This window comes from Patiria miniata, unplaced genomic scaffold (genome assembly GCF_015706575.1).
Source record: "Patiria miniata isolate m_02_andy unplaced genomic scaffold, ASM1570657v1 HiC_scaffold_8, whole genome shotgun sequence".
Classification (NCBI taxonomy): Eukaryota; Metazoa; Echinodermata; class Asteroidea; order Valvatida; family Asterinidae; genus Patiria; species Patiria miniata.
Window position 1 is genome coordinate 4,971,746 of NW_024037075.1, and position 13,393 is coordinate 4,985,138.

At 41.0% G+C, this 13,393-nt stretch overlaps 1 protein-coding gene and 1 long non-coding RNA gene across 2 annotated transcripts; one reads left to right on the forward strand and one right to left on the reverse strand.

Annotated features, from left to right (window-relative positions):
- Positions 1 to 132: 132 nt before the first annotated feature.
- On the reverse strand, positions 133 to 2,710 carry LOC119719299. Its single transcript, XM_038188708.1, has 3 exons — positions 2,344 to 2,710; positions 1,777 to 1,870; positions 133 to 1,571 (listed from the first exon to the last, which is right to left on the reverse strand). Exons 1-3 carry the CDS (start codon positions 2,503 to 2,505, stop codon positions 592 to 594), a joined length of 1,236 nt encoding a protein of 411 aa, XP_038044636.1. The 5' UTR covers positions 2,506 to 2,710; the 3' UTR covers positions 133 to 591.
- A 6,569-nt stretch (positions 2,711 to 9,279) lies between these two features.
- Positions 9,280 to 9,740, forward strand: LOC119719838. Its single transcript, XR_005270005.1, has 2 exons — positions 9,280 to 9,469; positions 9,684 to 9,740. It is a non-coding gene; the product is annotated as an uncharacterized LOC119719838 (long non-coding RNA).
- The last annotated feature ends 3,653 nt before the right edge of the window (positions 9,741 to 13,393 follow it).

The following is a 13,393-nucleotide window of genomic DNA, read 5'->3' on the forward strand; positions in this document are numbered from 1 at the left end:
AAAAAGCGCCTATAGGCCTATGGTTCTATTTCTTCCCGTAGAAAATCAACAGTCTTTGCTTCGTATAATTCATTATGGACGGCTCCGATTGGCTGTTGTGCGCAGGCTCGCATCAAAATTGTCGAAAGAAAATAAATGTTCATTCAATTTAATAGAGAATCAATTAACAACACATATCACAAAGGAAAATGTTTAAACTTCATTTGCATTTAAAATTAATGTGTACCGATGCGACGCTTGCCTTCAATTAAAAACGAATAAACACTCTTGAAATAAAAACTCGAGTTCGTTAAAAAAAATTCAATTTCATCATCGTCCTCACACCAGTATTAATAAAAGGTAAACTACCCAACCTCTTGCCCACTTTTTTAATTTTCCCTAATCTAAAAAAATAATATATCTTTAATTTAACCCTATCAATTGCAGAGGGCGCACTTTATTCTAAAATTCCCATCGGATTAGCACTAAAATAATAAAGTTTAAAGATTACATGTACTCGAAAGGAACACCCAGAGTGCCTAAAAATAGATTTTTGGTTTTATTTTTAATTTTTTCTAGGGGGGGGGGGCCCTACAATTTTTTTAATTTTTTTTATAAGAGCCAGAGATTGCACTGCTGAAACATCGCCTTTTTCTTGTCATGTCCTGGCAAATAGGCTGCATGAAAGACGGCCGATTCAGAGGTGTAATTGTCGCATTCGTTCGTCTTTGAGAAATGTTTTGCGCAAGGAAAACTCTCTTGGTTCAGTCCCTTCACCCGTAGATTACGTATGTGTTTAGAGCGTATGATCATTTTCATGACGTCCTGGTCTGCTTTCGGCTTCTTCGATTTGGCCTGAGCTGTCATTTGTTGAATCCAAAACTCGAGGAACTTCACGGTGTTTGGCGTAGGTTTGTAGTACCCAACACCAGCGTTGAAATCATGGGGTGAGTCTTTCGCGTAAGCGACGTCGAAGTCACCCTGGAAGTAAGGGCTCGGGTCCTTGAACCAGTAGGCGTCGCTGTCCACGAAGAACACCTCAAAACCCCGCTGAATGAAATCTAGTACGTATTTCGGACGACGATTTATAAATTTTACGTAGTCCACCACTCCGAAATCCAGCGCATCTTGTTCCTGAGGTCTGCTGTTGAAATCGGGCGGCTTGATGACGAGTGGCCCCCCGTCTTGACGGGAGGAAAGATTCTGGAATGACGCCTGGTCCTCGGCCACTATGGTGATGTTGGGATGGCAGCCGGATTTCTCGATACTCCGCAGCAAGTTGTCGGTGAAGTCCAAGAAGCCTTGGTTGGTGACCAGTAGGACGATTCGACGCGGCTCTGCGCCTGTCGTCACTGCCTTGTGATTGGATGAAGCTGAGGTTTGCTCGACCAATGACTTGCTGGAGGAGGAGTTGGAGTTGCGCGTGCCGTTCGCCGTGAACTCTGTCGAACTTTCCGATACTGATTGGTTGCACCCATCAGCCAATGGCGGGGTTGGATAGATGTCACGTGGTGTACTATGGGACATTTTGGAAAGCTCGATATCCAATGGTTGCAGGTGGATTGGCGTGAGTGGCCGTTTGCTCAGACTTGCTAGGAAACAAAATATCGACATAAATTATTGAACAATTATCTTCTGCCGTGTGAACTTTGTAAATTGCAAACTTCAGTAGATGTAAGTAACCCGAGATTCACGTCCTTTTTGTACCCCCAATATGGCGTAAGGTCATATTCACTACGGAAGTAGTTTTAGGATTATTTAATAATTATATAATAATTTGACATAACTTATTCTCACCAGTGGCCAACATGACGAAAGTAGCACAACTTATCACCAAGTAAACAATATTCCTTGGCTTGAAAAGCTTTTTCGCTAGTAGATTGTGACAAATCTGTGGATAAAAATACAGAATTTAATTAAAATGGAGAAATACGCAGTTAATAGACTTATATAGATAACTTCGCAACAATAAGTCGGGATCTTCTCAACTATCGACGATGTGAAATTGTTTATGGTGTGGTCACGTGATGCCAGCTTCCAACGCACATTTCTCTTCTGCTTTGCATGCATTTCATTTGGAAATATGAATGGTTCATAATTAATGTTGACATATACTCTTTAATGTGGGCAAAATAACATGCAAAAGATTCCTTAAAATTGTTGGGATGCCCCGCGGTTTCTTGTAGGCATGACGTCACAGTTCACATATCCTTTAGTTCGGACCGTCCCAATTCACTAAACTGTGGTTTGGACGATTCAATAGTCGGAATAGTACATATCAACATACAACAAGCACCACCACTGATCCAAAGTAGATTCTGGTATCTTTTGTCAGTAAAATATGTGTAAATCTCAACACAATACCTCTGAAAGCACCGAGGACACGGACTGCCTGCGTGTTGTGGGAGCGGGTGTGGGCCGGGTTCCATGCAGCCGGAGCCCCGGTGAAAAGACTCCTGGCTCCCCGGTCGCCCTATCCCATCGGGTATGTCGCGGAAAATAAGGAGATCGTGTCGACGAACGCATGTTGTCTTCTGTAAACTGCTCTAATAACTCAAAACCTTTTAGTGTACATCTGTGAAATGTACACAGCAGATGAAGTGTTAGCTGGGGAACTCCGCCTGCTCCCTGCGTCTTCAAAGCATGGGGCCATTTTGTTTGTGACCTAAATCATCGCGACCTGCCTGTGCCAATCGTTCATGCATGTCAGATGATCTATTGTATTCTCCACGATCAGATTCAGAATGTCTACTAAATTCCTTTGAAATAGTCTGAACACGGAAGAAGAAAAGCATACGTTCCTCTTTCGCCAATGCTTTGTTGTGCAGGCGTGTGGCCAGTGGCCACGAGGTTGGGAGGGGAAGGGGGGGGGGGATTTTCCAAAGGGTGATTGGTGGGATGGTTTATCATGGGGGGGGGGGGGATAATGTGTTGGAGTCAACGCAAAGACCAAGGGCCTGAAACAACGAATCAAGATTTGAAATACAAAGTCAGTAATGCGCCTATCAATTCGTCGCAGAGCTGACAAACCGGCGAATCGACCATTTTGGCGATTTCGATTTTTTGTTATTTTTAGGCTTTATGAAGGTTGCTCTTTCAAGTATTTATGCCAACATTCTTAATTTTTGTCTGGATTTTGAGATTCAGAGCCCCCCTTGTGGCGAATCACTCACAAAAACAAATCCATAATTTGACATAGTGACGAATACGAAATTTCGCTGGTAACCAGCTTATGTAAGGTGTGCGTTCCAAGTACCAACGAATGTTATTCGTCAGTTTGTCGGATTGCGTGTGCGTGCACGCGCGATCCGACAAACTGACGAATAGCAAACAAACATTTCGCTGGTAACCAGCTTATGTAAGGTGTGCGTTCAAAGTACCAACGAATGTTATTCGTCAGTTTGTCGGATTGCGCGTGCCTGCACGCGCGATCCGACAAACTGACGAATAGCATACAAACAGTGTGAAGAACAACCGGATATTGCAGATTAATGTAATTTGACAAACTGACGAATGCGTTTACGATCAAATAAAATCATATCGCACAACTTCTCCGATTAAATAAGTGACCTGTTGGATACTTAGTTTCATATTTTATTCAGAATATATACTAACAGTTTTTTTATCGAAACATTAAGGGTAAAATACGGCGCCCGGAGAAGTGTCCAACTTCAAACGCGAATTACTCCAAACAAGGTTTTCGCTTATTCGTCGGTTTGTCAGCTCTGCGACGAATTGTTTCCCCCATCCCTCCCCTCCCAGGCTGCCCCACTCAAGACGTGGGGATTGTCACTTTTGTAGTGACAAAATCCCCACCCCTCGGGCAAAATTTAAGGGAAACATTTGATAGGCGCATAAAGTCTGTCATGAGCCAATATGAATGGCCCATCACACCAGCGTTTATCTCCGGTTTTCTTGACATGAAGCGACTGAAAATAATTCTATTTCCCAGGGATGGGATGCCTAGGCTATATAGTCCATCGCAGAGACAAATGGGGGTGAAGTGTCTTGCCCAAGGACACAACAATACTAATATGGTCTACAGCCGGACCACTGACCTCTGATCCGATGAGTCGCTAACCCTATAACCACTACGCCACACTGAGTAATGACGTTATTCAGGGAACTTCAGGACATTTTGGAATTTAATTATAACTCTAAGGTTTGGTCCCATATTCCAGGATTTGATGTTATCGAGACAGAATATGGCTTTTTATTGAGCCTGCGTGCCCATAAACACTGCAAGTTCCAGGATGTCGAACCAATAGAGGGCGCTGTACGGCACCACCAAATATAACTCTATCGGCACCACGTTGAAAAACTTTGATGTAATGCCAAACAGCCTGTGAAATTCACATTACCCTTGAATTAACGCCTTAATGAATATTTAATGTAGCTCTTTGCAAAATGAGCCAGAAAGGGATGATTATTTGCAAGCTTATGAATAACCAATTACAATGTATGACATCACAAACGTACTGACCAGTGACGGGTACCCACTGGCAGTTCTCGCGCATAATCAGTTGACGTCAGCAAGTACTTCGACCAATAGCTGGCTCTCACTGGTCGGTGATTGAGAAAGTGGTCACCAAAGTCTCCGCAGGGACCATTCAACAACTCCCCCACGATTTTGCATTAATTTAACCAGATGTAGAAGTCTGCGGTAAGGAGGTGCCAAGGACCAATAGGTTTGGAGACTCTTTGCTGTGGTTCGTCACGCCTGGATCGGAGGCGTATACACCGTGTCGATTTGCAAGACACTAGTCAAGGATAATAATTGTCCGGAGGTTTAACTCGCGATTTTTTTGAGTTTTTGTTTGCCGAGGATACGAGGAGCGAGCTTTTATGAATGTCATTATTACAAAGGTAAGCCTTCTAGTTCCAGCAGATCCAGTCATGCCAGTATCTAGAATATAATTTGCTACCAACATGACCAAGTAAATTAGATAACGAAATTTCTAAAAGTCGAGAGCTGTCCAGTTTTGGGGGTTGGGATTGCTCCATCTGCAAAGTGGACGCAATCGGATATCGGCGAATTCAGATTTTTTTGCTACACTCAGATTGAAAACATGTTTAGCAACGTATACATGTACTCGCTTTGTGAAATTTTGGAAGGGAAGTTAACTCCCTTTGACCAGTTGACAAAACTAATATTAATAAATCCCTTTTCTTCCCGTCCTGTCTACGTCTAATCTTGCCCGATATGAGATGCAACTTAACCATCTGTTTCCTTGCTCTATGATGGTTGCACATTTGGCCGGCCCCTAACATGCCTTAACAATAATGCCGATGTGTTGATTCATCGAACTTGAAGAGCTTCAAACTCTTGGGAAGAATTTCTCCAGTTCCTAAACTCCGAGTTTGGTTTCAGTCTCTGAATATTTTCATGAATTTAGAAACAGGGTCATTTATGCTTCAAGAAATTGATAATAAGTTTGAGCATAGGGCAAGGAACAGATGGCTCGAGATTGATAAGGCTTCTCAGTAAAGCCGGATACGGGGCCAAAGACCGAGGAAGACGCGAGGTTTAAGGCCCAGCACAACTCTTCCAAGTGTATATCCCTTTGTAGCGGACGTTGCTAAATCCTTGCTAAATCCTTATTTATAAATACAGTTTGTGAAGTTTTTCAAATAGAATAGTCTGTTAGTCATGTTAGTCTAACTGCCTAATAATCTATTACAAATTGAATTTGGGGGTATTGTGAGAAGAATCGAGACGTGATATCACGTTAAGGTTTTTAAATTTTACCGAGTTTTTGTTTACGTTTTCAAGTTCGCAAAAAGGAAACTCACATGCTAAATTCCATATCTCAAGGGGATATAAGTGGAAGTGCATGGACTCGGCAAGTTTCCAACCCAAACCACCTTTTCAAAACAGTACCACAACCCATCCGGGTGTCCTCCCTATGTCTGGGCTCGCTTACGGCGTGGCACCGACCAGGTCGGGCCTGATCCCCCAACCGTCATGACCGTCTGTAAACCTCATTACCCCGTGAGCTATGAGGCTGATGATGACCCGATGATAGCTCTCTCGTGTAAGTTTGCCTTGAACTTAAAAGGCACACAGAAACGTCTTACCTAAATAAGCGAATCAGCAAATGGTACATTTGGTAGAAGTGCCCCTCAATATGACCCAGTGTGTTGTCCCACCCGAGGCTTGAGGTTATCAAAATGGTAACTGTAGTGTAGACAACCTAAAACCTTCACCTGCAGGATGTATTTCTAATCTTTTTCCTTCTTTCAAAGTACTAGCTAGTAGTAGCATTGTTATAGGATTTTAGGCATAACTTTCAGCCATTTAAAACTTGAACCTAGGGGCACACTCCAGATCCTTGATCTGTGGTGACATTCTCGCTCGCGCATTCCATCACACATCTTCCACTAATGGTGGATTACAAAAGTCAACGCCCGTGATTTTGGACGCAAGTTTCTTGTTTTCCCAATCCCAAGTCTTTCACATACTCTTTTCGTGAGTGGTGTTTGAATTGAACCAATAAAGTTTAAGCACAGCCTTCTCTCGTCCCCAGTGCCTCTCCAAAGGTGGTGGTAACTCTGCAATTTATAATGAGCTCTGAGGCTTCTTTGGATAGGGCGGCTGGGGACCAACGAAGTCTTACTGACCAATCAATGACCATTATGCGCGATTGTGATTCAACAAGCACAAGTTGTTCTTACCACTCTTATGGGACGGGTTCCAACTAACAACCTGTTACTTGCCTCTGTTACACACACCTGTTCAGTGTGTTAATTAACGAAGCCAGCGGAGCGAGGATAAGACTTGACGATAACGACTCGCTGAAAACGAGTTAACGAGCGATCGTTTGTTTCGGTTAATTAGTTTCAGGTGTTTATAAAAGCTGTTAGACGTAAACAGCGAGATTAACACACCGTCTTGGTAGATAAACCATTAAGGTTGTATATAATATCTTGATTTTCGTGATGGGTGCGAGATGGTACAAGATTAACAGGATGTTTTACTCCACAACTGTCAGCTTATGTCTTGTGCAAGAAATCAGTGTGATTTTTTTTTTTTTACATGGCTTTTAATTTGAATACAGGTTTATGGAAACGTTTCCTGTTGGAAGTTTTTCTTCTTTCAAAGCATATGATGTTTAGGAAATGGACACGTGATGTTTAGCTTATAAATACCTTAACAAAGTAATGGCAAGATTGTGTTTAATTCATAAACCCTTTTTTGTTTTGAGTGAAAGGATCATCGTTAAACGTTAGTGCGATGTTTCCGCAAAAGGTGCTTTGCGGACTAGGGATTGGTCTTGACGGACAAAAAAGCCAATGACGGATTAGGGCACATGGGTAACCATGCTGTAGAAGACTTCAAGACACCATACGACGATAATCAGCAATGCGCGCCCAACCAGGTTACCATGCTGACATAATTGGACTGTTGGAACGTAGCGTAAATGATTGCGCAGCCCACCCCCGTCATTTACGCTCCGGGCCCGGTGACCAAAGCCTCGCCATCCCGGACACCTTGCAAACCAATTATTTTTTTGGACCCCCAAAATGAAGGTCAGATGATACGGTGTTTTCAAACCTTTTAAAGGGAATATACAACATTTGCAAACATCGAAAAATAAAACTACCAAGTTTTTGCAAAATACCTTAATAGGATGTTGGTAAATGACAGTCTAAAGCATCCTGTAAAATTATGGCACCTGGTATACTGTCATTTTCAAGAAAAGTGGTATTTTTGTATCAATTTCCAACGCTGATCGGCCGATCAGCGTTGGAAACAACTGGCTTTTTTTCAAATACTGGCCCCAATTGACCATTGCACTTGTTTGCAATCGATTACAAACCTATGAACGGGTACGAGCCAGCTAGACTGGTTCCCTGACCTTACAATTCCCTAATGTATGTAAACTGCTCTGTTTCTTCTTTTATGGAGTCAGGGAACCAGACTACAGGAAAATGATCGTTTTTCTTGGTTTTTATAGCATTTTCGAACCCAAAACCTCCAAAAAGTCAGTGTAACTATATTTGCTTTATATTTCCAACCCCCCAATTCCATCCATTTCTGAAAATTACAGCAAAAGCAAATGATGTATATTCCCTTTAAAGGAAGCCGTGCTCGTCTTGGCCCACCAGCCGGAATTCTAATGATTAATTGGCGGATCCGGGGGGGGGGGGGGGGGGGGGGGGGGGGGGGCTGGCGAGGTTGCAGCCCTCCCTGATTTTGCTTGATTATCCTCTCTACAGCTTCCTTTACATGTCATTATGTTAAATCTCACAAAACTCTATATCAACTTAATAGACACCGCTCCAATTGTCTCCAACTTAATTGTGGATCTGTTCCTTCTGATTGGTTCGAAGTGCAAAAGGACGAAAACGGTTGTTTTGCATTATATTACTCAGTGTATACACTCAGTCTGAGCAGTGCCGATATGTAGCCGGCCGCGGCGGTGCAGGATGAGCCCTCTCCAGGGGCTGCATGATAGACTATGATCTTTCTTGTCCTCCAGACAAAAAAAGGGGTGGGGTGAAATGGTACCAAATCCTCTATTTTCTTGAAGGAATCGGTCTCTTTGTATTCTACTGATCGCACCACTTTTCGGAGTACATTATTTTGCTGCTCTGTTGAACTGGTCAATAAAGGCGTGGGATTATTGTTTCTGTAGCCACTTTAATTAAATCAAGAACGAAATCTTTGACATAATTGGCATATTCCCTGTATTCCTCGCCTATAACCAAGACTGAGTGAAAAAAGGAAGTTATTTTATGAAATTTTCGGGAGATGGAGAGTCGCACAATGCATGCATGGGGGCCGGGGATCGGACCAAACTTCAGATGAACTACGATCTAATAAACATGGTTTTGGCGGAATTATGAAAATTGTAGGTCGTCTGCTAGTTATCATTCATCACACCATAAAAGTGTGTTGTGCTTGTGTGAAACTTGGTTTATTTACAAGACTACAAAGCTAGCCATGCATTAGATGCAGGTAGTTCTTCCAAAGCACTGAAGGAACAATGTAACGAGTCTTGCTTAAAGGCATAAAGCGCCCTCTGTTGAATTTCCAGTTGCGATAGATTTCCATTTTCCCCATGGGTGCAGGTAAAATTTCCCCACGAGTGGAGGTAAAAATGAAAATCTATTCTCGGCATTTTGTAAAATTTCCCAGATATTTTTTTATTAACAGTATTTACATTAACATCCCATTCATCAGCTATTATTTTTAATAAAAATATAAACACAGCTCGTTTTTTTTTCGCTTTTGCCAAGTCCCCTTACTTACGACAGCTGCAACCTGGCACTCCCCCACATTAATAATGGTATGAACCACTAATAACCGCAACGAATGTCGGATGTGGTGATGTTTTGAGTCAAAACGGCTCAAAATCCCACCCAAATTTCCCCCTTTTCGACCGAAAAGGTTACCTATTGTTGCATGTTCGTCATAAGTAGGATCAAGGTAACGACGTGAGAAAGAAATGGATACATTATCTGAAGTATTTCATTTGAAAAGTTGGTGAGTTGTTCGGGACCATCTGTGTGATTTTTTGTTGTTGAACGATTTACTACAAGTACAATTATCATTGGTGAACGATTCTCTCAAAAATATCACCGTGTTTTTCATTTTAATCACCACAAACTGTCAAGACTTTGACATTATAAATATATCACCTTACATCCATGATTATTGAAGCTTATATTTTTTGTTGTTATGTGCACTTTTCTTGTAGATTAACTGAGCTAATCCACGAAATGAACGGTTGACTTTGGCGGTCCAGTAAAAAAAAGTTTGACCACGCATCAGCACCGTGATTGTTCGTGGAGGGACGGCCGTGCAACAGCGCCCAACAACCGGGTAGTGACTCACCGATGAAACACGCCGCGCCTGGGACTGCCCACCATCAAATGAATTAATTAGCCTTCCAAATTGTGGAACAGTTTTAAGGATTCCTGCGCTTGTCTACATTCCTAAAACAATGTGTTGACAGCAGAGGCATAAATATTATGAAGAGTTGATGAAGCAAAGAGAAAAAGAATTGATGAATTTTATTTGTTGATTTGGAATTTTGACGTCAGCAAACTACGTACGCGGACATGAAGGTGACAGTGTGTTTCGGAGCCATCAAAGTGGTGGTCCCGTGTGGAAGTGGGGACCTCACTGTTGCAGAATTGATGGAGAAGTCTGTCCAGAGATACAAGAAAGCAGCGGGAAGGGTAAGTTTGTATTACTTCAAGATTTAGTTCATTTCTTGATCAGTTGATGTTTTCAGATTTTGTTTACTTCCTTTAACACTTCATTATATTAACTTCATTAAATCTTATGTGTAAAAAAAAAATTATGGCAGGCCTTTTGAAAGGAGAGACGGTTACGTAAACGTTTCAAGTAAAACGATGCTCATCAAACTATTGTGGTTTTCATTGTGTTCCACAAAAATCCATTCTCAATTCGGGATTGAGGCAAAATTGGATGTACATGTAGGCCCTACTTGTATTTTGTTCTTTCATCATGCAGTGTTTGCATACATGTAGAGAACGCAGGATTGGATGTTCACAAAATAGCTCAAAATATGAGCTATTTATGCATGTGTACTCGTTTGCATGTGAATAATTACACATGGACCATTATCTCACACAATGCAACTGTCAATGATTGCCAGACCTGGAGTGAAATCTGTGTCAAACGAGCACCCGTGTGCTGCACCAAGGGGGAAAGTACATACACCTACTGGCGTGTACATGTATGTGTGCACGTACCATTGCTGCAGCAACCTGTGTGTTTAAAGTACGGCACTTGAGATACTCGAGCGTATGTGCACAATTATACACCATATTGGCAGAAAAATTGTAGGAAAGACAGATATTGTGCTTAATTTTATGGAAGTAAAGTTGCAACGTGCAACAAACAAAACATAGTAAATCGTGACGTAATAAACAGGACTCCCGATGCAGCGTAGTATAAACGAGTCCTGTTTATAACGTCACGATTTACTATGTTTTGTTTGCTGCCCCCAACGACGACTTTTACACAAATTGCACGTTCGGGTTGAAATAGGACCTGAAAAACTGCTCTCAAAAGTACCTTTTGTACTCATTTCATGACAGACCCAATAGGCATTTTTATTTCATCATACCTTAGGCTACATATACCTGAAAAATGACGGAAATATCTTTGAGCATTCCACAACCTCTTTAATAACATTGTCGCCCATGAAATCGAAAATTACAATGTTTTCAAGTAGCCAATAAATTAAAAACCATGCCAAATTGGACAAAGATTGTATAGAAATAATTTCCACTTCACCTAGGGCCAGGGCGATATGTTGAAATACAATCCCAGTGCCAGTACAATATCTATCCTTAATTTAACCAGCCATCTGTTTTTGTGGAGGTGAATAGGCTGTATTCACCGTTAGAGTTCAGTCAAAATTACCTGATTACATAGTGCAGGTGGTTTGCACATTATGTCAACCATATTGAATAATTTTAATCACAGTTCTTAGTGATTCATCTGCCTTTTTGGTGGGCGGGGAGAAATTCATGTCAATATTTGACCATTAACATGTTATGCATTCTCTGACAAAATAGGCTTACTGTGTACACAGTAAGGCCAGTTGTCTGCATGGCACAAGCCACTTATTGTCTGTATCAGTGGTTGTGGTCAGTGCCCTGGGACATGAGTCTTATTCATGAATCCAGGCTTTATTAGTGTAAGCTTTTTTGGGACCATTATGAACTCGGGCTAAGAGCAGAATAATATCCTGTTTACATGTCAGTGGGTATGGGAATGAATTATTAAAATTTGACCTCGGAAAGAGATTGTTGTTTTTTTTGGCAAAAATTGGTTTAGATTTACAGAAAAGTCAAAAAGCTGCTCTGCTTTGAAGAATGTTGTTTCTTTGTATTCCTGTGGCAAAAGTTGTAAGCTGCTAAAGTGCATTGACTATTGTTTCCTAGATTCAACATTCTAACAATATTCTTTTGTTACACCTACATGTACATGTACATTGTACATGTACATGTACATGTGCCTGTACATTAAAGCAATTTGATTTGAGTGGAACGTGGGTGGAATTTAATGATGGAATTGCCAATTTGAATTAGAATTTAGTTTTCGAGTCAAATCCTAAATTCCGTGTATTCAACAGAGTAGACCCAGAACAGTGTGAGTAAATTGTTTACACAGTTTTTCTCTTTCAGACAAAATTTACAGCTCCAAAATGTTTAGCCCAGCTCTGTGGAAATAAGAATTCATACTTTGTTTGACATTTTCAGACGACATTGAAGAAAATTAAAGTGATTTTTCTTGTGATGAAATACAGTAGATTGTAGGATTGTCACAAATAAATAATCAATTTTTTTTTAACAGAAGATAATTGGCTATTTACTGACCATAATCCAATCACCAAAGGGATTAGATTATAATAGACTTGCTGCAAGTCTACTGCAATTGACAGTGCTCCACAAAACAGGCCAAGGATTTACTCTGCAATTACTGTGGCACGCCATTACGCCATATTGACAAATTATGGACATGAACTACATGTACATGTACAATTCTCAATTGAATGCCAATTTGAGGTCCAAACTTACACACCCATATTTTTTGTGTATTGTGCATGCATTCTGGCCTGGTTTGTAAGTTTCACTATGATTTCACAGTCTGTGGTCATGCATTTTTGCCTGTACCCACTACAGAAACACTGTGTGTGTCTGTTCTCACCGGGATTTGCATCAATGCACCGATGCACAAACTCATTTAAAGGGTCAAGCACACTTTCTGTTTTCTCAATTACGTGTTTAGAGTTTTTTCATATGCATACTTTTACATTTTATAACCCTGACCTACATTGTACATGTACATACGAAACTCATTATATCTGACTTTTTTTTGAAAAGAAATTTAGCAAAACTCCTCACCCTTCAAAATGAGTAAGAAAATTAAGAATGTCAGCTACAGTGTAACTTTGTTCAGAAAATATAGAATTTAATCCCCTCCACAACTTTTTTCAATATTTTGTGCGAGTATCAGTAGCTGACAAAGACATAAGTTCAACAGCATACTGGTTTTCTGTGGAACAGTTTAGCCGTATCTAAACGAGGTATTTTGTGTATACGGCTTTGATTTTATCATTGATGTGCTTCATAGAATTAGTCCATCAGCCTTGGGGTTTGGTCAGTATCAAATCACGGCGTAAATTATTATAGTACGCATGCGCAAGGTAGGCCTATACTGCCTAGAGTGGTAACAAACATTTTGATGGACATTTTGAAACAAAAGGTGATAACACCCAAAAAGCTGCCACCGCTGCAATGCTATCACATATTTTCAAACTCTGGAGGTGTATACCTTGCCAAAAATCGCTATAACGATTATTCCCCTCATTTGATACCGGTGGCCAACATTTTTGACCGAGGGTGATGGCCTAAATAGCCAAAGTCA

What these genes read in the sequence shown, in the direction of transcription:
- LOC119719299 (XM_038188708.1), bottom strand. Translation starts at nt 2,505, where the DNA reads ATGCGTTCGTCGACACGATCTCCTTATTTTCCGCGACATACCCGATGG. An exon ending in TGTCCTCGGTGCTTTCAGAG is followed by an intron (nt 1,871 to 2,343) that starts GTATTGTGTTGA and finishes TTTTATCCACAG; the next exon opens with ATTTGTCACAATCTACTAGC. An exon ending in TTTCGTCATGTTGGCCACTG is followed by an intron (nt 1,572 to 1,776) that starts GTGAGAATAAGT and finishes TTTGTTTCCTAG; the next exon opens with CAAGTCTGAGCAAACGGCCA.